The sequence below is a fragment of the Thamnophis elegans genome, chromosome 2, assembly GCF_009769535.1.
Source record: "Thamnophis elegans isolate rThaEle1 chromosome 2, rThaEle1.pri, whole genome shotgun sequence".
NCBI classification, from domain to species: Eukaryota; Metazoa; Chordata; class Lepidosauria; order Squamata; family Colubridae; genus Thamnophis; species Thamnophis elegans.
Genome location: NC_045542.1, coordinates 99,985,182 through 100,010,699, shown reverse-complemented (window position 1 = coordinate 100,010,699; position 25,518 = coordinate 99,985,182). Strand labels below are relative to the sequence as shown.

General features: G+C 36.7%; 1 protein-coding gene across 1 annotated transcript in view; it reads left to right on the top strand.

Moving 5' to 3' along the window:
- RNF123 (ring finger protein 123) overlaps positions 1-25,518 on the top strand; it is a 102,756-nt gene that overhangs the window by 49,803 nt on the left and 27,435 nt on the right. The window contains exons 32-35 of the mRNA XM_032208505.1: positions 2,959-3,098; positions 3,509-3,697; positions 5,339-5,414; positions 7,820-7,904. Coding sequence (XP_032064396.1) covers positions 2,959-3,098; positions 3,509-3,697; positions 5,339-5,414; positions 7,820-7,904 — 490 coding nt within the window. The remainder of the gene's footprint in view (positions 1-2,958; positions 3,099-3,508; positions 3,698-5,338; positions 5,415-7,819; positions 7,905-25,518) is intronic.

The following is a 25,518-nucleotide window of genomic DNA, read 5'->3' as shown; positions in this document are numbered from 1 at the left end:
TGCATCAAGGTGAATGAATATACATGCTTTTAACTGGAGGGCAGTTTCTGAGTGCATAGCAGGCATATATGGCTGTTGCCTGTGCTCTATCCATTGCACATTCCCCTTATAACCTTGCTATTTACTGTCCTCTTCATTTTTATTCTTTCCTGGCCCCCTTTTTTTCTTAAAATTCTCCTCTAGCAAAGACAGAACAGGAAAGATCAGAAGATATAGTTTCTTCTCATCGAAGTCATGTCCAATTCAGACTCAGATGCGTAGGTTAGTGGGCTTTGCTGAGGCTATTGTGCTCCATCCCTGCCTTGAGCTTGTGAAACCTCCTGGGCCATGGTGCATTTTCCCCCACTCCTGTTGTTGCTGACAAACTCTGACAGTTCCGTATTTGTTTCTCTGGGAGGCTCCAAAAGATCTAAGGCAGGCCATTAGATCCTCATGCTACTGATACTTCTCTCTGCTATTTTGAGGTGTACAGTATTGAATTATTAATACCAAATTAATTGAAAGGAGATGGCCTAATTTAGCCCCAAAGGGAATGGCCTTCTCCATCTCCCCAAAGTCTTTCTTACGTGCAAGGAGAAAGAGGATATAGGCAACTGCAGAAGGTCAGGTGTCCTCTGGCTCTTACCTTGGTATGGGATTTCTGAATTTGAAAAACTTCAGGTTTTTCTGCCTGGTTGGATTGTTCATGTGCTTTTAAAGTACCGTACTTTCACTTCCTCAAAGCATAACGCCGATTAACATTTTCTTGGATTTTTCAGTCTTTTGATCACAAATTTATTTATTGAGGGACAGTTTATGTACATTTCCTGATAGGGAATTTTTTGACAGCTTTGACAACAGATGACCTGGCCCCGTGTAAAGAAAAAAAATATCACCCAAGAGACATGCTAGTAAAATTCTGTGCTTAATACTTGTGCGCTTACTTGATTCTCTCTCTTATAGTTCTTCATTAGGTAGTTCTTTCATCCTGTCTGAGTTTTGGAACTGGGGATTGCTGGGAAAGTTTTAAAGAGTTCCTGTCACAATGGTTGCTTGTCAGTTGAACTGCGAATAGGCAGTGCCCTAATATGTGCAGCATTTTGTGAGTTACATTTAGTTAAGAGAGGTGATTGCACCAGTCTGAACCCAGTTAGATTGTGGAGAGATCAAGACTCAAATTTAGCCATAGAAGCTTACTGAAGTTTTGAGCCACTCATCATCTCTAAAGCAAATTACTTCATGGGTTACTGTGAGTATAAAGTTGAAGACAGGAGTACTGTTTGTGTACCTTGAACCTTTGGAGCAGTGGCAATAATAATAATAGTAGCAAAGTATGAATGCTGCAATTTATTTAGAAGGAATATCATTACCAAATTGCCTTTATACTTGGGGAAACATTATACATTTCTATACTTTGCAATAGAGAATGCTTCCTCAGTACTGATTTTCTTTCTTTATATTTCTAAAACCTGTAGAAGAATGTTTGGAAAATAGAAAGAAAAGCATAGAGCTGTAAGAGCTCCCTTCAGCTGCCCAGTGGGTGTCTCTTTCATCAAAGTTGACCATTAGCATGTTCTAAAAGTGTATGATTTGACTCAATTTCTGCTTGCTCTTAAGTTTTCTAACACTGCAAGGAGAGAAGAGTAATGTAGAAGCAGTCACTTGAAATTCTTTTTCAGTTGCTTTTTCAGCTCTGCTTCATGGACCGTAACAGCCTTTTTCAACGTGCAGTGTTTGTAGCCTTGATGTCAGGATCCAAGAATAGACTGAATTCCCCCCCCCCCGATTTATGACTTCCTGTCTTTCCTTTTTTAAAAACAGTTAAATATTTGCTCATTTGTTTATAACTACAATTTATATGATTCCATAATGTGACCTTACCACAATATATAACCCTCTGCGAAGAAGACCTGCAAAAGAAAGCTAAAGTTTTAGCCAGCTTTATAAATTACTTAGGGGAGCCATGGAAATGGAGAAGGGGGAGAAGTGAAGCCTTTCAACAGAATACTCCTACAGATAAGAAACGTAGCCACACGGCTATTACTTAAAGGCTTTACCCATTTCCATGCAAATTTATATTTCCCGTGTAATCATTGTTCAAAACTACTTAAAAACATACAAAAACTGAACTTATAAAGTTAGGGGAGATTAAGAGCAACTGACCATACTGATTGCCCAAGCTTCATTTAGACGCCACATTTTGAGAGAACATGAATGCTTCAAACTGGGACTTTCCTCTTTAAATCAGAGTGATTAAAAATATCCCTCCAGATTTGCTGCAAGGGCATTATGTAAGTTTTAGCCTTCTCTGCATACCGAAAACCTGCAGTGACGGAGAAAGTTTCATCATTAGGAAGTTGAGAATGGCATTTATGCTGGGTCAGTTGAGATACTAATTCATTTGAGAGAGGTGACAGACTCCCCAAGCCATACTGCAGTGTAACTCTCCAGAGAAATATTTCTCAAGTAGCAAGTCAGAATTACAGATCTGTGGGCAACAACAAATCCTATCACCACATCACATACAAACAACATTTTACCACTAGAAATTGTTTCTAGACATCAAAACAGTCTGCTCAAATGGGGGCAGGAAGGTGAAGAGAAAGGTATAGAAGTCAGAAAAAAAGGACATAGGCAGAATTTTGGCTTCCTGAATTAAGTTGCTGGTACATATAATTTGCTATTCTTGCTATTGTTCAGTTCTTTTTTCTTTCTTTTCTTCTGCTTTTTCCATTGTCCATTGGAAAACTGTTAAAAGTTTTAACTATAAAAAGATTTAATAGAAATGTTTACTATTAAGTAAGTAAAGAGAAAAATGAAGAAAATAAGAAACTAAATGAAACTGCTTATAGTGCAAGATACACACCTGTGAATGCCAAATGTATTCTAGCTCTTCTTCACTTTGATGTGATTGTGGGCTAATGATTTCCATCACTTTCTCACAGTGAGGCCTTTTTTTAATCTGCTGTTTTCCTCCAGAGCCATGTCCATCCAACTTGCTGCAGCGACACATGGCAGATCTGTTGCGCAGTGACCAAGAAATGGCACCTAGTTTCCTCAATAGTGTCCTTAACCAATTAAACTGGGCCTTCTCAGAGTTTATTGGCATGATTCAAGAGGTGAGTCTATGGTCCAGCATAAATCTAATTCCATACAAATAATAAGATACTGGATAATGAATGCATTTGTCCTTTGTTATGGGATAGCAAAATCAACACAAGTTCTTAGGGATTGAGCCAACTTGCAGTTTAGTTGTGCAGAGAATAGGTAGTTTGGTTGTATGAGAAAGACCCGTGGGATATGCCACTTAGGAGCCATAGAGAGGTGTGAAAGGGAGCAACAGACATCAGTCTTGTTCTACATATTCAGATTTTGTTTAATTTATACCTGAAGTAACCAAAATATCCCAGGTGTTATTTTTGCTGATTACTGGCTGAATCAAAATAGTTCAACCTTTCTAGATGTAGTTATTTGTTCTGTTTCCCATTTCTTCCATCCCCTGTTAAGTTGTGTCCTCTTGTCTGGATAGATCCAACAAGCTGCAGAACGCCTAGAAAGAAACTTCGTAGATAGTCGCCAGTTGAAGGTGTGTGCAACTTGCTTTGATTTGTCAGTGAGCCTTCTCAGGGTCTTGGAAATGACTGTCACTCTAGCTCCAGAGATCTTTTTGGATTGGAATCGTCCTTCTTCAGAACTATTACTCAGGAGACTTGCACAGGTATTATTATTATTTTTTGTGTGGAATATCAAATACTTCCTGGCACATATTCATAACTCTCAAACATACTAATAGATAATGGCCAATTTATGTCACCTTAACAGTTTTGCTCCTGAATTACCTACTAAAAAGTTGTCTAGTTGGTTATCAACAGATTGGAAGATGATATAGGTAGGACTATAGGATTTTTTCTCTTCCCCAATAAAATTATTTTTTGCAGCCATTACTTGTAATGTGTTGCTGCAAGATAAATATCTTGATCTTACAGTTCTTATTTGATTCTATTTAGAAGAAGAGAGAGACAGAAAATAAGGGGTCCATGGTACTCTGTGAGCTTGGTTACTTTCTTGCAGATGCTTCATTACCCAAATTAGGTAACATCATCAGGGTAGTTAGGACTAGCACTGATCATGTTATCTAGTTCAGGTAATAATACATCTGCAAGAAAAACACACATTTAAATGCATGCACAAACCACATTGTACTCTATCTTTAAACCTCTGATAAGTCATCCCAATATCTCTCTCCCTACTTTCTTCTTTCAGATGCCATAATGCCTTCCTATATTTACTTAAAGCCTCTAGATCGAAATACATCAGTAAATCATCCTTCTTGCCAAATATAAGAACATATTTAAATGTTGCCAGTTCCATATATTCAACATGAAGATATTAGGGTAGATGGCAATGAAGTTTACAGGAAGCAAAAGGCATACACATAAATTGGGATATGTTTGTACAGTCTCCTTTTTCAAATATCTCTGGAAAATTGCTTTGTCACATATATGATAATGATACAAATTGCTTTGTCACACACATTTGGGCTTGACTGTTCATGCAAAATATTCAGACTATATTGATATGTTCCCTTGGAGTTTGAATACAGTAAAATCAGCCCAAACAACTTCTTTTTTACGTTCCAAAGTTAACTAATTAAAAAAAAGGGAAAAAGACCTCTTGGAAGCACATCAATTATTTTGGTTTTTAAAACAATATAGTCTTTGAGACTCAAGGCAATGTGTCTTTCACATATCATCTTGTTGGATTTTGTTATTTGCTATCCCCAAAGTCCATTATCCAAAAGAATGAAGAGCTAAAAGATTTATTTTAGTGGAAATATCTACAGCCTAGATGTGATCTAGTTTCAGTTTGTCACAGCTGGAGATTCTGATCTGCTGTCATTGTTTCATTAAGAGTTATGGACATATTTCTGGACTGTTATGAGGCTTGGTGTCTGCTAATATTATGTTAATATTCATCAAAGGACCTACGGGCATCTGGCCAGTAAATGCTCAGTTGTATTCAGTCATCCTGACACCACCCCGATAAAAGGGATTACAGGACCGTAAAAAGAAAACCAAAATGATTTAAGGACCTAAATTCAAACCATACAGAGTACTGTGATGCATACAGGCCTTTCCATCCAGAGTTCAGTTTTTAATACTTTTTTAAAGATTGAAAATGAATAAGAATAAGCAACCGTCCTAAAACTTCTTGCTCATGCCATTAGCCAAATTCAGTGTTTCTACCATATGCACAGAGAGATTGTTTGAGCTTTGCTGTTCAGATGATGAAGCAAGTGTGCAATCAGAAAGTACTCAATTCTATTTTTGCATTCACTCTTTTTCCCCTTTTTCTACAGTTATTAAATCAGGTGCTAAATCGTGTAACAGCTGAGCGGAACTTGTTTGACAGAGTGGTGAATCTTCGGCTGCCTGGTAAGCTGTCTTTTCCTTTTTGCAGTCATCTCCCGAAGAAAAATTGTATCTTTGTAATAAAACACATATTTTGGGTATCCCAGGATTAAAATGTGTATGGAGCAGATGACAAAAAGTTCTTTAATTCTAGGGAGTTGTGTGGAACTCTTCTACTCAGGCTACATAACATTGGGCTAAATAAGCAAATAATTTAACCTGGCATAAAGTATTTTTCATATTCTTCTTAATTGAAGACATTCCCCTTGGCCCTCCTGCTGCTTGTTGAAATGTGTCTAAGGGTTTTAAGCATTTTTGGGGTCTTCATAAGAATTCTCCCATTTCCAGTCCCTGTGGAGGGGGGGGGGAATGAGGATTTATATGAGGTATAATTCTAGGCCAATCTTTTACCTTAGATTGTGGTCTCAGTGTAGTTTATACTCTACCTGCTGTCTTTCTCATGGATCATTAATATAAAGACTCAAGAGGCGCATCTGAAAATGAAAGAGAACATCTAGTCCTTAGGAAAAACTTTATGCTGACTCTCCCTTGGTTGCTCAGAGCTACAGCTATAGGATGTGAGATCTTTTGGCTCTAAACCAAGAGATCTGTTCTCATAAGAAGAGTTTTAAAATATGAAGTAATCCATAGAGAAGAAAGGTATCTTGGGTATGCCCCAAAAGCTAATAGAAATATTATTGAATATGCATAAATTCATTTGAATGCAAAACTGTTTTTATATATTTATAAACATAACATGATATACAATAACAATACAATACAATACAATAAGATATAAAAGAAGAAAAGGAAAAAAGATTGTTATTAGACATTAGAATTAAAAAATAAAAGCTAACAGAAACTAATAAAAAGTAGAAAGTGTAGAAAAGAAGAAACAAAAAAGGGAAAAATCTCTCTGTGTGTGTGTGTGTGTGTGTGTGTGTGTGAGAGAGAGAGAGAGAGAGAGAGAGAGAGAGAGAGAGAGAGAGAGAGAGAGAGAGAGAAGATGTAACTTGCCCCTTCACCACAAGTATAAACAATTTTAGCAACATATCACCAACAAATGATCCATTCTTCCTATATGTCATTTCTTATCTATGAATAGGTTTGTCATTCAGGCCTGATTGGCAAAAGTCCATTAAGGATTATCAGAGAACAACCTACTTTTTTTAACCTTAATCAGATAAACTAACTTTACATTCCTTCTCTTAACTTTTAACAATCTTGATTTTTTAATACCTTCAGATAATGTCCTACAAATTAATATTTTTCCTTTTTCTTTGTCTCTCCTCGGTAGAATCTTCAGAATTGTAACAAGCCTTCTTTTGTAAAGCCAGTACAGAAAAATAATCCAGGTCACTCTCCTGAATTGTATTTGTATGTTCCTTTTAAAATAGCAGCCAGTTTCAGTTGTGTATCCAGTATATCATCCTTCTCTAGATCATTCTTGCAGCCTGTAATTTTTAAATATGCTGCTGCCCTGAGAAATGCCATCTCAGGCCCCACATAAAATGATAGCAGCACCCTTGTGCCAAACCCCAATGGCCCTTGTCTCCCTATGCTTCACAGGAGAGGCTGTGGCCCACCTACTTTGCATTTTTCTTCAACTGCTGACAGGTACGCCCATACTATGTGACGTGGCTACTGGCCATACCAGGCCTTCTTACTGAGGCCACTTTGCAATATTCTCCAAGCCTGGTCTCATTCTTGCCTCAGGCTTCCAAAAGCTTCCAAACATCCACAGTTTTGCTATTTTTTCCAGGTTTTTTTTCCAGGTATCTTTGTAAGTCTAGACACCAAGTAGTGATATTCGTAAAATCGAAGCACTCTCTCTAGTACTGGTTGCTTGCCTCTTAAAATTTGTGAGGAGAAGATTGTTTTGTCTTTTTTATATGTGTCCAAAATAGCTCAAAACAGAGAGGAAAGGGAGTTTAGCTAAAGCAGAGTTGTCAAACCCAAGGTCTGCGGGGTGCTTAAATATGGCCTGCAGGGCCGGCCTGGAAATAGCAAAGGACTGGCCTGCAATGCCTCTGCTAGCGAAAATGGGGCACAGGGGGAGGGGTTGTAATGCAGCCCCCCTGCACCCCATTTTTGCCAGCAGGGTGCTGCAGGACATGACTATCCCATCTCCTCCCCCCTTTCTCTGCCACTCCACAGCTGCGGAGGAGAACTACAATGCTGATTCCGGCCCTTGAAGAAATCCAGTTTGACACCCCTGAGCTAAATACTTGATAATTGGATAATTTAAAACAAATCCCTAATTGCATTAACCAATAATTACATCCTAGATTCTTAGCTGATGATATTACTTGGTGGGGATCTATACTAGTTGGTCTTCATCTGTGCCTCCATCAAGAGTCATAAAAGAGGCTTTTGGGAAGTTTGCATCAGTATTCATATTTACTTTGAACCTCTGCTCTCTTCCTTAGGACTGGAAAGTGTAGACCACTATCCAATCCTTGTTGCTGTGACAGGAATTTTAGTCAGGCTCCTTGTTGATACTGATTTCCAAGGGTAAGTGCTCTTTTATTCCACTCTATGGACTGATAAACTCATTTCTTGCTTTCCAGTCTGTTTATTTACTACTGTTTTATTTAATTAAAACCAATCACTCTTTAACACTGGGTGTGGATCCTGATGTTATCCTGAACTTCATATGCAAAGTTTAGTATAAGGTAGAACGGTTTTCATTATATCTTATATTTTTCAACTAAAATATGCATAAAGCTACTTGGGACAGGCAGCTGGTTTAGATTATTTTGGGATGCACTTCCATTTTTATAAAATGTAGAAAAAAATGCTTTTTTGCACATTACCTTCTCCTGTTGTTTTTCTAAAGAGAATGACATTTGGGAAAAATCTTGCCAAAAGACAAAGAAAGCCTATGTTTTTCATCTTTTGTGAGGCTGTGGCAATGACGTTTCTCATATACCTGCTAAATTTTCTTCCTTTACTTTCCTAAGTTGCGGGTTTTTGTGTTTGTAGCAACAAATAGACTAGATTAGGAAGCTCCAACTTTTATTTCCTGGAAGGCACATTTGGAATTTTGGCCAGCACCTTGCTTAAGAGCAGCCCTGCCATCTGCAAGAGAAGGAGAGAAAAAGATTTCATACCGCTGCCTGATAAAAGGGGTAGAGGTAGGGAGCGAGGTCAAAATGACACCTTGATATAGTGAGGAAATCAGAATGTAAGTGAAAAGAACTGAGAATGATCAAATAAAGGGAACATAGAAGCGAGGACACCAAGATCACCTCAGAATTGGCCACAGTTCATCTGTAGAATGTTTATTTATGATACTGGATGAGTGTTTCCATAGCTTCTCATGTCATCTAGTTGGGTAATGAAAATGTTGGAAAATCCTGTAGCCGGCCAACACCCCTGTCATCTGTATTCTGTTCTGTTTTCATATTTTTTTTAAAAAAACAGTTGCTAGATGAGTTGTCCCTTAGCACATTTCATATTAACCTCTGCAGAATTCAAAATGTATTTTCAGCGTTTTAATCTTTCAAAGACCCAATTTGTCTGAGAATGCATTAATGTGGATGAACCCTTTGCCCATTTAGTCCATCTGTAAGCTTTTTCTTTCTTCTTCATTATTTTGCTATACTACGTTAAGCCAATTCAGAATCTTATCTCCTGGTTTCTACCTGGAGTAAGATCCTAGCTTCTTTTTAATCTGCTTTTAAAAGTTTAAATGGAATTGTCATGAAATATGAGAATAACCTTGAGTAATGACAGGGAGAAATACTGCTTAGAAAACAAACAGACAAGAGATGGGGAGCCCTCAGTGGCTTAACAGTCAGAGGAAAAAATGAAGAAAGACCCGCGCTTCCTGTTTAAACAGCAGTTAAAAATGGTCTTAGGAGAGTAGTCATATTTCCTATCTGGTTTAATTGGGAGGGCTGACAGGAATCTGTAAAGATTTCCAGGATTAATTCCAGCATAGCAAGAAGATGGGTGCAAATAAATCTTGTTCTGATCTTGGCTTGTATGATTATCTCAGTGATTCCAAATATTTGATGAGTGAAATTTTATTAAAGCAACAACAAAGATAAATATGAATTGTTTTTATACAGCTGTTAAATACAAAACTGTTCATGCTTGCTAATTATGAAATTGACTTGAGTTAATTATGCTGTTAACATACAGATTTTAAGCTGTATAATCTATAAATGTTATCTATATAATAATTAGTTCATTTTTTTACTTCTGTCCTGTAGCTCTAGCCAGCATGGAGTTGTGATTTTAAAAAAATGATACAAAATGATATAGGGGCAACTTTTAAAGAACTCAAAAAGATGTGAAATTCACTCCTAGTAAACAGCAAAAAGATCAGTTCTTCAAAGTTGTTACTTGGCATATTTGGGGTCAAGTTCCTTTTTAGAATGCCTGAAGGGTAATCCGTGATAAACTTTAATTTCATATTTGCCTGTTTCATGTAGCTCTGCAGATAGCGACCAACAGCTGAGCCCAATCTGGCTAGGCACTCGGTTCTGTCTCTAAATTATTTCCAACCCTCTGTTTCCTCACCAGTGCTTTCCACATAGGCACAAATCAGCCTATTTATATCCCTTTCCTGGGCTCAAAGCAGTAAATATCCCTAAGGCTAATTGTGCCAAGCACCTTGTTGTACTTCTTATATTAAAAAAAGAGATTTTCATTTCAAGCATAGTGTAACAGAGACATTTAGGCTAGTCATATTCAAATAAAGGCAGATGTCATCAGGTGTGCCTTTAAAATATATTTTGTATTATACTCCCTCCCTCCCTCCCTCTCTCCATCTCTCCCTCCATCTCTCTCTTTCTTTCACACACACACACACACACTTCATGTATATACACTATGTATGTATATAAAACTGGATATAATACATGAGAAACATTATTATATCATCCCCTCAAAATAGCTCCCCCTTATCTCTTTATTTGAGTTCTAACCAACATAGGTGAAGGGAGAAAACAACCCTGAAATTTGGCTCCAGTAGCAATTGTTTTCTTGCTGGGTATTTTGATGATGAATTTTTGTATTTCTTTGGATGAAAGAGATATACCGTATCTTTTGGAGTATAAGATGCACTGGAGTATAAGACGCACCAAGGTTTTGAAGAGGCATTTTTTTAAAAAAAGTAGGTAGGTAGATAGAGGGATAGAGAGGGAGAGAAAGAAAGAGAAATACAGTAGGTAGGTAGGTAGGTAGGTAGGTAGGGAGTAGGTAGGTAGGTAGGTTGATAAAGGTATAGAGAGAGAGAAATAGAGAGAGAAATACAGTAGGTAGGTAGGGGGAGAGAGTGTGTAGGTAGGTAGAGGGATAGAGAGAGAAATAGAAAGAGATAGAGATAGAGAAATAGAGAAATACAATAGGGAGGGAGAGAAAGTAGGTAGGTAGGTAGATAGAGGGATAGAGAAAGAGAGAGAAATACAGTAGGGAGGGAGAGAGAGTGTGTGGGTAGGTAGGTAGGTAGGTAGAGGGATAGAGAGAAATAGAAAGAGAGAGAAATACAGTAGATAGGGAGGGAGAGAGAGAGAGTAAGTAGGTAGGTGGGTAGATAGAGGGATACAGAGAGAGAGAGAAATGCGGTAGGTAGGGAGAGAGAGAGTTGGTAGGTAGGTAGATGTTTACAGGTGTATTTATCCATGTGCTGGAGAACGAAATCGCTGACAAACCTTAAGACTTTGTTTCTGCTGGCACAGCACTTGATCAATGTAATTCTCATCAGTTAAAGAACTTTCCAAAAGTGGGGGGGGGGGGAGTTTTTGCACTCTGCAAACCTCCAAAAAATGGCCCATTTTTTCGCAAAAACTGTTTTTTGTCAACAAAATTGCATGCATAGCCTTATGGAGACTTATAGAGTGCTGTTGGGGGCTGGGAGGGCAAAAACCGGCCCATTCTTTCCTTATTTCTGCCCTCCCTAGCCCCCAGGAGCTCTCTGAAAGCCTCCATAAGGGTATGCACGGCCATTTTGGTGAAGGGGGCAGCGCTTCGGGAGGAAAAAAAATGCTGTATTTGATGTATAAGACCCACCCAGATTTTCAGCCTCTTTTTTGAGGAAAGAAGGTCCATCTTATACTCCAAAAAATACAGTAATTAGTAATGGCATGTTTGGTTACACAGCAAAACCTGAAGAAACTACTATGAGTCCTTTATTTCTTAATTCCACTAAGAAATCAATTAAGACTGCTCTAGTAGTTGAGCTATTGTATACATTTTCACGTTAATATGTTTAAGGAATGTATACTACAAACTGAAAATGTGTTGAAGGCAGTTAAGTGAAGAAAGTATTGCTTGGTACCATTTTCAATAATGACTGTCATTTATTTGTCTGTCATATTTGTATATCATACACTCCTGGCAAAGCATGCAACTTAGTGCAATTAGAGAGGTGCAGGAGCCATGTGATAGAACCTAAGATGGACATCAGATATCTTCAATTTCAATTTAGGTATGCGACATTGAGAAAATAGTTGTCACAGGACAGATGGCACAAAAGATTAGGCTTTCTCAATTTAATTATGAACTTCCAGTAATGGATAAAATTGTAAATTATACAGAAACAATGCTTCATTACGGTGGATCAGAGGAAATAAAATATTTTTTGCTTTGGGAAAACAAAAATAAGTCTAGGTTCATGTTGAATAAACCCTACAATACTCTTATCATATTTTATAGAGTACTTGAAGCATTCTTAGTAGTTTTGACTTATTTGTGGTTGGATTCAAAGTTAATATTATTATGTGAGGTATAACTACTATTTTAAATTTGCATCTTTTGAAAAATAAAGATATTTATCATGTGCTTAAACCTATAGAAAAAAATTGGATGAAACCTGAATCTGTCAGGGCTGCTTCCATCAGTAACCAAAAAAGAAACCACTCAACTCCATTTTGCAGAATTAAGAGTACTTTTACTGGTTATGAGTAGATAGTAGCTAGGCAAAGCAAGATCTGAGGCAAAAGCGCACGTAATCATAGATATCAATATATGACCCAACCCCCTCCCCTTGGTAACCCCATCCCATAGTCCAATCAGTGCACCCTATAGGTGTCATATGGGAGACATCTTCAAAAATCATCATCAGGTTGGTATGCCAGACAGTTGGCCTTGGTGGCAACTCCTCTATCAGCAGCATGCGCAGTAGACGGCAAGAACAACTCCCTTTTCAGTCACTCCAGCACTGACACTCCCCCACCCAAATACCATGCCCCCCCCGTTTCAATGGCAGCCAAAAGCAAGCAGCAAAACAGAGGCTGACAGAATCTTAGTTTTAAATTGCAAAATGACTTTTCAGTCTGTAGAACTTTTATTCTTTGCTTCAAAAATGTGTTTTGAAGCAATTGCTTGAATTATTATATTATTCCTCCATTAGACTGTTTATATCACACAATTCGGCTCAGATCACATCAATTTGTGAATGCATCTGACAGGATCTTGAAATGGATATTTTCAATAGCTTTCTATGCTTTGGAAATCCCAATCTACTCCTTCCTTCCTGGGTTACAGAGGAGCTGTTAAAAGCTAACTTTTCCATTTAGCCCAGGTGGAAGGCATGCTGTGAATGTTGGGATGCAGTGGCTCATACCTGTTTTTCTTTGTTTTTCCTTGATTCCTATATAATGATGTTGGAAACTTTAATTACTTTTTATTAGGGATACTGCTTTTTATTCAAGGGATTTTTTTAAAATGATGTCTTGATTGCTACCTGCTCAGATCATTCTAAAACTAGTATCATACAAATATAGTAAGTAAATAAATAATTTCAGTCAAGGCTTAGACTTTGTGTTAAATGTGAACTGAATATTCATAAGTTAATTTCCAATCTTCCGGTCCAGAGGAGAAAAGAAAAATATTGTGACTGAATGATTTGATGTCATGTGGTATTGTCAAAAGAGAACTGGTTTCTGGGCTACTGGTATTGGATGGATTATGCCTCAGGTTTAGCAAAAAGAATATTCAACCATATCAGCTTGATCAGGAGTTATTGACTGACTGAACAGTTTGTTTTGTCCCCACTGCAGTCACAGGCAGATCAAAATGAATTGTGGAGAGTCTTAAGAACATGAATCTGCTAGTTTTTAATTAATCCATAATACCTCATAGTAGGTTAAAAACAATTAAAAACTAGTCAAAAACCAATATGCAAGCATGTAAAACTTTCCATAATCTATTTAAAAGACATAAAATCATTATCAGCAGCAGAATGCATTGCACATCAGTTCAATACAGCCATTATAAGAGCTGCCTACTTAACTTTTTAAAAATAATTTTTCAAATAAATTGTGGGAATAACATATTTCAGCAAAAAATAAGATAATGTGACATTTTAATTTGTGAGTTAAGTATGAGCTAAATGCTTAAAAATGGATACATTTCTAGATCCAAAATAATATTCAAAAAGTATTTATCAATGATTCCTTAATCACACTAGAGCTAAGCTTCAAATTTCCCCAAAAAATATTTCTAGCACTCTGCTTTTCAATATTTTTTGCTAATGACTTGGTTGAATGCTTTTTAAATTTTCAAAAGACACAAATTGCATAGTTTGGCTAATAGAGTCACTTCGAACTGCAATATGGGCAGCAAATAAATATGATAATAACACTAACATCCCTAAAAGACAAAAAACAAAAAATAATTACTGTTTGTTATATTAGAGAATGGACAAAAAAAGCAACATGAAATTTAATAGTGATAGATGTAAAGTTTTCATTTAGGAAACAAAACTCAAATACCAACATATAGGACAAGAGCTGCCGGACTTTATAATAATCTTTATGAAAATAATAATGTTGAAATAATAATTAAGTGCAAAATTCATATTGAATCCCATTTCCTGCTATTTCCTGTTCTTCTCACTTAGCAATTGTAAATATTATATGGCTGCAAAAAAGGCAAGTGCAATTGTGAACAGAAATGGTTTACAAATCAGAAAAATAAGTGTTTCATTTCCTTCTGCTTTAATTCGACCCAGCCTTGAATTGTATCCTATTTGGGCACTGTTGATGTAAAAAGAATTCAGATTTTATAAATCTCTTTTCATATGACTATTTCTAGTCCCCTAAGCACCATCATAGTTCTTGAAGCATTTTTTCATTTTTTTCCTGAATTATCTTTATAGCAACAACTATAAGAATAAGGCACAGTATTCAAGGTTGGGTCTTAAATAGAAAAACTGGGGAGGGACTGTCAGAACTGGTTTTTGGATTTTCCTTAAGAAACAGTAGGAATGTGTTCCTGCTATACAAAAAATCCTGCTAATATTACCAACTCTATTGTAGCAAATATTTTCCTGACTTCTTGATTTGGAACTTTTCTGTTTATTGTATAACTTAGTGGAATGTGGCGAGATTTGGATCAACATATGGATTTTAGATTTAAGTAGTGTTTATTGTTCAATTTAAAGGAATAAATGAAGTTAGTGTTTCTCTATATTGAAGTAAGTTACAAGATGGCTATTGATAAATACAATATTTTTAGAATACCTCTACATATCTTTTACCTTATAGGAATTCCTCAAATCTGGCTGTTCAGCATTTGTTAAGATCATATTTGTATAGGGTTGTATACTGAATTACAGACAGTTCTTGCTTAATAACCATTTGTTCAGCAACCATTTGAAGTTACAATGGTGCTGAATGAATGGTAGTTATGATCAGTCCTCAAGTTATGACTGGTGCAGTGCCCCAGTAATCAGGTGATCAAAATTTGGGTGTTTGACATCCTGTCCGTATCTACGGCCAGAGAGTATATTTCAACTCTCCCTCACTCACCTGTTTTCCCTCTATCTCCACTCTTTTGCTGCCCACACTCCACCGCCACTGCCTGTCCCTTCCATCCATGTCAACCTTTGCTGTTTTATTTCTCTCACTTCTGACAAAGGGTGTGTGGTTGAGGCAGTTGCTTGTCCTTCACAACATCTCATGATGCCTCCACATGTAGGCCTCTCACAGGCCTCACAATGGGCCAGCAGCTCCCTTGGCCAAGTGTGCAGGGGGGTGGGGATAGGAGCAGCTGAAGTGGAGGCAATTTCAGTAGGTCGTAACAATCTCATCTGCTGAGTGGCACTTTCTCGGGCCATCAGAGACGGAGACATGGGCGCAGCAGTTTGTGCAATGCAGGAGAAGTGTGAGGTCTCCACCTAACAATGGTAGTATGATCCTCACTTTCATATCCAGCTTATGGATTTCTACTGGCATTTGGATGAGCATAGTGAGTAGAAGGATGCTGGACTAAATAAAATATTGGTCCCAATGTGGAGTGCTATTTTGGAACTTGTTCCTATCATTCACTTGAGAAGGACATTTGAAGATTGGTGTCATGCCTTTATTTGGCAGACTGACAACTGCAACTTCTCCCCAATATGACAAAAAAAATGTATGGAATTATTGCTTCGGTATGCCTGCAAAAAGATTTCAGGGCCCCAAGTCTTCCCTTGAGAGTCTATCCAGTCACAGCCAATGATAGCAAGAGTCACTGTTTACTTTCATGGGAATTGTTAGGAATGTTGGGAATTTCCAGTTTGGGCTAGGGAACTAGCAGTTACACTTATAGTCACAGTTATAGCCAAGATTAGAAACGGCAGTTTCCTCACAAGACATAGCGTCTGGTTCCCGTAGCCAATAGCAATCTGATTTATATCCTTGTGTGAAGCATACGGTAATTATTTCCTCTTGTGAAGCAATATCAAAAAGTGGTCTTTCAAGTTTGATTCCATCGAAATACATTTACAAACCATTTACTTGTAAAATGGGGGGAAAGCGACGAGGATGGGAATTTCTCTGGGTTTTTTCCTCTTAGTAAAAATGTAAGTGATGTTATGCTGACCCATTAATATAATGTGCGCGCAATTTAGAAACTCCAGACTTGGCAGCAATTTGAATTTTTGATTGCTGTGTTTTGTTTTCTGAGAGAGGCCATGGTGCATTCCTAAGGGAATGCCATTAAACTTTCAGTTCATATTTTAAAAAATGTCTTTTTTATTGACGTAGTTCTAGTTAAAAAATGGAAGTATATATTTTAAATAAATCCCTTGAGCTCCAGAAATTTGTCTCAAATGCAGCTAGGAATATTGTTACAAAACCACTGGCATTATTGATAGGACTGGGGCTGAAGCAGATGGAGGAGAGCCAGAGTGAAGGATTACAAGCAATAATAGTCCACCATGCCATTCATTTATTTTCTAGATTTAATTTTGCTCTCACTTACCAATTCTTTATTGAAGAATAAGTTCATGCCAAAAGGGGGAAACGAAATAAATTATAAAATTTCATGAAAGATGATGTTTTTATTTGTCTTGTGTTTCATATTATTTAAAGGTTTTGGAGTAATAATAGAATTAGAATTATAGAATTGTATTGTAATTGTAATTCTATAGAATGTAATAGAATTAGTCCTACAACAGAGCAAACATGCATATTCATACTGGGGTTTAATATAGGGGAAATGTGCCCTCCTGTGGTGAAAGAAAGTATAAATTAGGGGAAAACAGACTTCATTTTTTGCTGAACTCCCAACTTCTATCTCCAGACTTTGGTGCAACTTAATGTTAAACAATTCTGAGCCCAGGATATTGTTTTGAGATCAGAATAGAACTAATGTCATTGTTTGTCCGCACAAAGTTCCACTTGCTGTTACAGTCTGCCTCCCCACAATAGATGTGCTCAGATATGGCGATATAGGTAGTCCTCAACTTACAACCACAATTGAGCCTAAAATTTCTGTTAAGAAATTAAGTGAAACATTTGTTAAGAGAATTTTGCCCCATTTTATGACCTTTCTTGCCACAGTTGTTAAGTGAATCGTTGTGGTTCTTAAATTAACATGGCTGTTAAGTGAATCTGGTTTCCCCATTGACTTTACTTGTCAGGAAGTTGCAGAAGACTATCACATGATCTTGGGACACTGCAACTGTCAAAAATATGAGTCAGTTGCCAAGCATTTGAATTTTGATCATGTGACCATGGGAATGCTGCAACGGTCATAAGTATGAAAAACAGTCATAAGCCACTTTTCTTCAGAGATGTAACTTTGAATGGTCACTAAATGAACTGTTGTAAGTTGAGGACTACCTGTATAAACTGTTGGAAGTAAAAAAAAAATCCTTATGTGGGTAGGAGTTATTGAGGGGGATGAGCAACAATAAATTGATTTACATAAATGTTTACTGCTGAGAGCAAAGCAGACTCTAGTGAAGCCTTTCAACTCAGAACTGAAATAATTTTTCCTAAGATAATACTGAACTTTGAAACTCAGCTTGGAAATTACATTGGGGCATTTCTTTCCTCCCTACTTCACTGAATCTGTTTGGCATATCAGTACTTGTACCTAGAGTAGAAATTGATTCAGAGCAAACTTAGTCCCATTATTAAAAAATGAAGACAAAATACCCGGGAATCTACTGTCTACTTAATTTAATATCTCTGTTGGGTAAGGTACAAAAATAGACTGTCAAGCAACATGACACAAACACTTAGAAAAGAATATGGCTATTACCGAAGCAGTATGAGTTTGACGAGAACAAATTGTATCAAGCTAACCTTATCTCTTTTAATGGCATTAGGACTGGCTTGATAGACCAAGCATTCAAGGAACTGCTGTGGATGCTGAGTGCCTTGAATTCAGTAAAGTGTTTGACAAGGTCTGTCATGTGAGGAAGATGAAAAAATGTGGCTGCAAAGTACTGCAATCTGCTGGGCTTGCAGCTAGTGAAATAGTCGCACTTCAAAGGCACCTGCATTGTCCGAGAGAGAAATTTCAATTTGAGGCTCTGTGCTCAATCCAATGCTGTTCAGCATCTGTATAAATATGTTAGGGAATGAAATAAAATGGCTGGTTATCTGGCTTGCCACTGATATTAAATTGGGGTTGGGCAAGTACCTTGGAAGACAATATCTGTATTCAGAATGACTTAGCAAGCTTGGATTTTGGGATGCATCCAATAGAATAATAGTCACTTATGAGATATATAAAGGCCTGCATCTGTATAGGGAAAAAAATTGTGTGTGAAGAATCTAGACGTACTAATAAACTACCATCTGCAAACATGATGCAGTGACTGTAAAAATCAATGTACTCTTGAACTGCATTAACAGAATCATTGCCTTGTGATCACAAGAAGTATTAGCAGCTCCACTGCATGCTGGCTGCACCGCCAGCGTTTTGCGCTCTGTGCTTTCAAGGGACATAGATAAGTTGGAGTATGTTCAGAGAACATCCATCAGGATAAAATGTACAGTGGTATCTCGGTGCTCAACTGCTTTGAAACTCGTTGAATTTGGTACTTAATGCATTTTGATGCAAACATTTTGTCCTAGTACTTCTTTGATGGTACTTGACGTGCAAGCTAGAACTTGTCAGTATCGGTTGCCTCGTGATTAATACATTATTCCTTATGAGAAACGTTTGTTTGGCTCTAGTCGTTTTTGGTACTTATTGTGCCTCCTGGAACCAATTAATGACAAGTTCCGAGGTTTCACTGTATCTGGAAACCAAGCCCTATGCGGAACATTTAAAGGAGTTAGGCATGTTTAACTTGTATAAGAGAAAAGCAAGGAGGTATGGTGTTGGTTTATAGCTAAAAATTGCCATATGCAAAAGCCAGTGGCAAAAGCCTCACTGAAATTGAGAGCAGGACAAGATCATCAGGCTAAAAAAATTAAAAATTAGATTAATCATTGGAAGGAGTTTAATGTTTGTTTGTAAGGAAATGTCAGCATTGATACAGTTTATAGGTTTCTTTACAGTTGACTATCTAATGATATTTATTAGTCATACCATGTATTTGTATAAACAGATATGCCACCCTTGGCGCTGAAATGGAACAGTGCTAGGATTTACATTTACTGCAAGTCTTTACTGAGATTCTTTATTTGTTCCCTCTTCAGAAAATACACTAGCTCACACATAAGATTGGGTGGTTTTGGAATAACACTTGATGGAATATGGTCTTGGATCTCCTTATACACACACACCCCTCTCTCTCTCTTCGCGCTTTTGACTACCTTGTATGAAGAAAAAGAAACATTGATGTATGTTTTAGGAAAGAATAAAAGAAAAGTGAAACATGGTTTTTAAATACTTGTTATGAAAAGAGATTTTTTTTTTAAAAAACAAACAACAATTCTGCTACTCTGAAATACTTTGTTATTTTGAAATGCTGTTATGTTCCCTGCCACATGAGGAACACTTGCTACTTTTCTTACGAACCAGATCTTACATCACTTTGTTATAGGAAAAATGAAGCTGGTGTATACTGGAAAGCTGGAAAATTTTAGGTCAGGGATGCACAGATTTTTTTTTTAACTTTCCTTTTCTAGATTAAATTGTTCATTGTAAGTGCGTGAAAAAATGATAAGAAATTATGATAACGGTGGTGGTGGTGGTAAGGGCATTATATAGTGATATTTACTGTGAAGCTTAGTATTTGATTGAGAATAATGGAGTATCAGAAGATTATTGCAAGGGCTACAGGAAACTAGTTGGTTGTCTATGATTCCCCTGATCACAAATATAATTGGCTACTACCTATAGTTTTAGATATTTTGTAACTTTTCCAAATATGTCCTGGATTTATTGCTAAAAATGTTTTTGGCATCAAACAATCTGAGATGTTGTTTTATTTTTGACTTGGGATTGCGTATTCTGTGCTCTTATTCCTTTCCCTCTGGCCTTAGTTTGGGAATGTCCTCTTCTGAGGGCTTGATGCCAGCAAATACCCAGCATAGCCAAGCAACAGTCTATGAGTTGTATTATAGAGGCAATAGCAAGTCAGGCTAAAGAGCAGAGGTAGCATATCAGTGGACAGTCCAAAAGTCAATAGTAAGCCAGTGCAGAAACATATCAACAATACCAAAGTGTGTTCAAGAGACATGCTTTAGAGTTTTAAGATTAGGCACAGGTACTGGGCAACTTGGATATAGTAGCAATTCAGCAAGGCTAATGTAGATATGGCTTCAGTACTGATTGGTTCTCAATTGAAGACTTTTTCTCCAGAGCTTCCACCAAAAGCAGTTAAGAAATTGGATAAAAATGGGGGTGGAGTGATGTTGGAGGGGGGAGGGTAAGGATACACAAACATGTTACCCAGTTATAACAAGACATTTAAATAAGGACTTTCTGATAAGAGGCTTTGGGTAATGAAAGAAAAAGTTAGGAAAGCACTGAGTCAAGGCACCCATCTTAAAAGCCAGGAGACCATGAGTTTGTTCTGCCTGAGGCATAAAGCCAGCTGGGTGATGTTTGGGCAGTCACTCTCTCTCAGCCCTAGGAAGCAGTCGATGGCAAACAACTTCTGAAATCTGGCCAAGAAAACCACATTTGCCAGGAGTAAACACTGACTCAAAGGCACATACAACAAAACTCTTTCCCTATTGTCAAGAATCTCCAGTATAGCTGGGCTGCTGAGAAACCATTGAGCTATACTTATACTTACTCCCTCAGCCTGCCAGAAGAGGAGCTCTTGGTCCTACTTTCTTCTAGAGTATAAAATTTGACAAAGTGTGTGAGGACTGTAGAACATCACTCACCCCCCTGAGATTAGCTTGGTCCCCATCCTGTTGGTCTTTCATAAGGTCTTGAAAATATGGCTGTATTCCTGGGCATGGATGGGGGGTCGGGTCAGAATATCAGTGCTTGTGAGGGCTATGTATTGTTTATTTTAGCAGCAATATGTGTGTGGTTATTTTTAGTTATCATTAGCTATCCAGGGTCACTTTGTTGAGATGGACAGTTATCCAAATTAAACTGAATTAAATAAACAAATAAATGGGCCTCAGGCCAACCAAAGTTGTGCATTTTTTTATTTAAAGATCAGAATGTTAAGGCCTATTACATTAATGCCATAATTTGTAACTAACTAGCTCATATCAAATTCAGATAAATTTCTGTTAATCTGTGACTTTGGTCACTTTCCAATCATTTCTATACCTAACGTATTCTGCAAGAATCAACCATAATAAGATAAAATTATTTTTAAATCTGAATGTTTTTATGAATAAATGTGCAGAAGTAGGGGGAAAAGGTTAATTTTTAATATATAGTTATTACTATTACAGTATTTTGACAGAGAACTGAGTTGTGAAACTAACACCATGAATACTGCTCAGCCTGCTGTTCTTCTCAAGTTCATATTGTCTTTGGCCAAACACTGCACATATCCATTATTTAGTTTTAGAAATCTTATCTCATTGTCTTGATATAGTTTTTTGACCACAGTTGTTAGGCCATAGCATTACAGTAGAGTAAAACAAATGATCTGCATATCTCTTCATATGAGATATAGGGATTCTACATATGAATCAGAACAGAGGTGGGTTGCTCCTGGTTCGGCCCGGTTTGGCCGAACTATTAATGGTGTTGGCAGGAGGCTCCACCCATTCTGACGCTTCTGCACATATGCAGAAGTGTTGAGCCTACAAGCACGCATGCGAGCATGAGGAAAATGGTAGTAAACTGGTTAGCAACCCAATACTGAATTAGAACCTCTGGACAATTTTCATAGGCAATGGAAAGGCTTGGGCTGAGATATAGAGTTTTTTTTAAATAAGATACATCATTGAGATTTCATGGGCTGATTGCAAGTCATTGGTCAAATATCTTGCAAATATCAATGCAAAAATATTGACATTGGTTCTACCATATAGATGACAGGGGATATATTTGATTATCTATTCTGAACAATCTGTTTTTAGAAAAAGTGGCCAAGCATCCGATAATATTAAATTACTAAATGACATTCTGGATATACATTCAGAAAAAATGAAATACACATTGGTGTTTTTTTCAATGCAGAAGATGCCTTTTATATGGTGATGTGAGCGCTTTGATGTTAAGTCAGGTGAAAGACTGCAGGAAAGATTCTGGAACTTTACTAACATACTAATAAAATATAATATAGGATATAGTAATAGAATCTTGAAAGCTAGTCTATGTTTTCCCTTCCGTCCCTCTTAAATTCAAGACTTAAGCGGTGATCAACTTAACTTTCTAAATGTCTTCATTTTCCAGGCTTAACACATATTTCTCTAATCATTGCCCCATAGTTTTCTTCAAAGGTCATTTTTTGTAGGTAAAGTGGAAATTTCTGAAATACATCTTGCCTTTATATTGATTCCCTTTTAAAAAAAATTAAGCCAAGATATAATATTAACTCCTTTTGCTAGGATTATTATAAGTAGAACAATATTTTTAACTATCAACATTTCTTGTAGAATCAAGGAGTCCTTTTATATCTTTTAATTTGATATTGATACCATTGGCCTGCTTTGTTAAGATAAATGGAAAATGGTTGAGGTTGTAGGAATAGATGAATGCGGGCTGTTATTATATGCTGATGTTATTGATATTTATTCATTTATTATTTTAATAAAGTTATATCCTGCCCATCTCACTGTCGAGTGACATATTAATTTTATCAAAAGTAATGTTATCGTGCAAAAGGTTATTCAATAATGTTTCTGTAGACACTCATAGTAGTTGGAACATTTTTTAATAATAATTTTATTAAAGTTTACCGTTGCAAAGATAAAAAACTAATAGAAACTGAGAAAAATATGAGAGTAAAAAGAAAAAAGAATGAAGTAGAAGATATAGAGTAGATATATAGCAGTATATATAGTAGAAAAAGTAAAAATAAATAGAGATGTCTTCCCCCTTCATCATGACTAGTACAATTTCAGTAATTTATCACCTTCTTTGATACTGCAGCAAAAGTTCTCTTTCCATATATTATCTCTTTATCTATAACCCAATTTTTAAAACTTCATTATTAATCCTAATCAGCAAAAGTTCATTAAGAGGTACCAGAATAACTACATATATAGTTTAACTTTAATAAAATAACTAAAATTTTACTTTTAATGTAGTAAATATTACTTTGTCTAAAAATAAAACAATAGATCTCTTCTTCCCCTATTTTGTCTTTTGTCTATAAACAAATATTTAAAGCTTCATCATTTGGTCCTTACTGGCAAAAATCCATAAGAGATACCCGAAATAACAACATATGTTTTAACCTTGATTAAATAAACCAACTTTATGTTCCTTTGCTTTTATAGTCTTGATCTTGGGCCTCCTCCGTATTCCATCGGCCAGCCAGTGCCGGCTGGCAACTACAAGGAGGAGGGCCTTCTCAGTAGTAGCCCCGACCCTTTGGAACGAACTCCCCGTGGAGATTCGTACCCTCACCACCGTCCAGACCTTCCGCACAGCCCTCAAGAACTGGCTAGCCCGTCAGGCCTGGGGACAAGGATAGCCGCCCCTCCCGAATGATGAATGTATGTTGCTTATTACTTTTATTATATGTGTCTACGTCACTGTTTGTATCCCCCCCCCCCTGATTTTATGTGAGCCGCCCTGAGTCCCCTCAGGGAAAAGGGCGGCCTACAAATGTTAATAAACATCAAACATCAAACAAACATCTTAAATCCTCTTGTGTTTTTTCTTGGTCATCAGAATTTTCCCATGGGAAAAACTAAAAATAAAATTTGAAACAATATTTTCCCACAGGAAAAATTCTTGTAATTAATTTCAAAATCCTATTTTAAATCCATCTTGCCACTTGCCACAATCACCTTTTTCTGTTTATTCCAAAATAGTCTAAGTCCTTAAACTTGCATAAAATTTCTTTAACAAGGACTAAAGGGGACTCACCTTGTGTATGAAATTTGTCCTTCTGAAGTTTCTTAATAGACAAACAGCAGTTAATAAGCAACTTCCAATGAGGCCATGAAAGGAAATATATGAACCCAGTATCCTTTTGAAGGCACTGTACTGCAGCTTGGGCAAAGATGGGGACTTCCAGAGTATTAAATCTGTGGGACATGGTTATCCATGTCCTCTCCTTGTCCAGAGAGAAATTCTGAGAAACCATTCAACACCACAGTTGTTGGCTGCATTGCCATTGCTTCCCCAGAAGTATAGTAGTAGGGTTTTTTAATTGTTTGTATTCTTTGAAATATCTGGGAAAAGTTATTGAAAGGAAACTTTCAAGTGGATATAAATATGTCACCTTTTCAATTTCCAGATAAATAGAAATAATTAAAATCCTGAATGTATAGGAAAAGATGTTATAAAAATGTATATATGCTAATATCTTAAGAATTTAAGAAGAATTGATACTAAGATTTTTTAAATGAGCAGAACAACCTCTAGTTTTCTTTATCCAAATAACAACTGTCATGTGATAATTGAGTTTTTAATTTTCCTGACCTCCAGTTTTATCGCTGGATACAAATTTTTACTTCAATTTGTCTATGAAATGAATGTCATGAGTTTTTAAAAAATCACTATAAACACAATTAGAATGTTATTGTGTGACCTCTTTGACATCATGGCAGGAGCTTAGCTCCAATTTTTAGCTGTAGTTTTATGTATTTCCTACATCAAAATTGGCAAAGCTCATTTGGAAGATATTGGGACATGGTGTAATTTCAGCCCTTAATCTCATGATGAATTGCTAGCCTTATAAATCACATCAGACTAAGAATGCACTTTTGTTAGAACATCTGTATTAACAGAATCTCACAAGTCTGAACCAACTTCCCTTTTTTATCTTCATGAGAATTGGAGAGGGGACTGTCTGAGGCATTTTCAAAAACTACATTCTTGCACCTCCTCTCAAATCTCATTTATCTGATTGTTGCCTTGGTAGCAGATCTTCCTTCGGACCTTCAATACATAAATTATACCCTAAGTGGTCCCAGTTTGAAAAATGTAGGTCAGAATAACAGAACAGAGCTGGAAGGGACCTTGTAGGTCTTCTAGCCCAATCCCGTGCTCAGTCAGGAAACCCTGGCCTATACCATTTCAGACAAATGGTTGTCCCATTTCATTTATTCATTTATTTACTTGAATTCATGGAAAACATTTAACATCAGCTTATTGATCCATTTTTAAAAGATTTGCAAGAGGAATGTGGAAATTAGGAAAATGGCGGTATATTTTATTAAAACATCTCTTGATTTCAGAGTTTGGTTCTGATATATTAATCATCATTAAAACTCCTGAGCATCTGTTGGCATTAGGATGCATCTTGATTTATTCAAAACCTGCAGTATTTTTAATGAACAATTAAATAGCATTACCAAAGTGAATATTAACTAGTTTCAAGAACCGTTAAATAATTGGAATGTCCCGT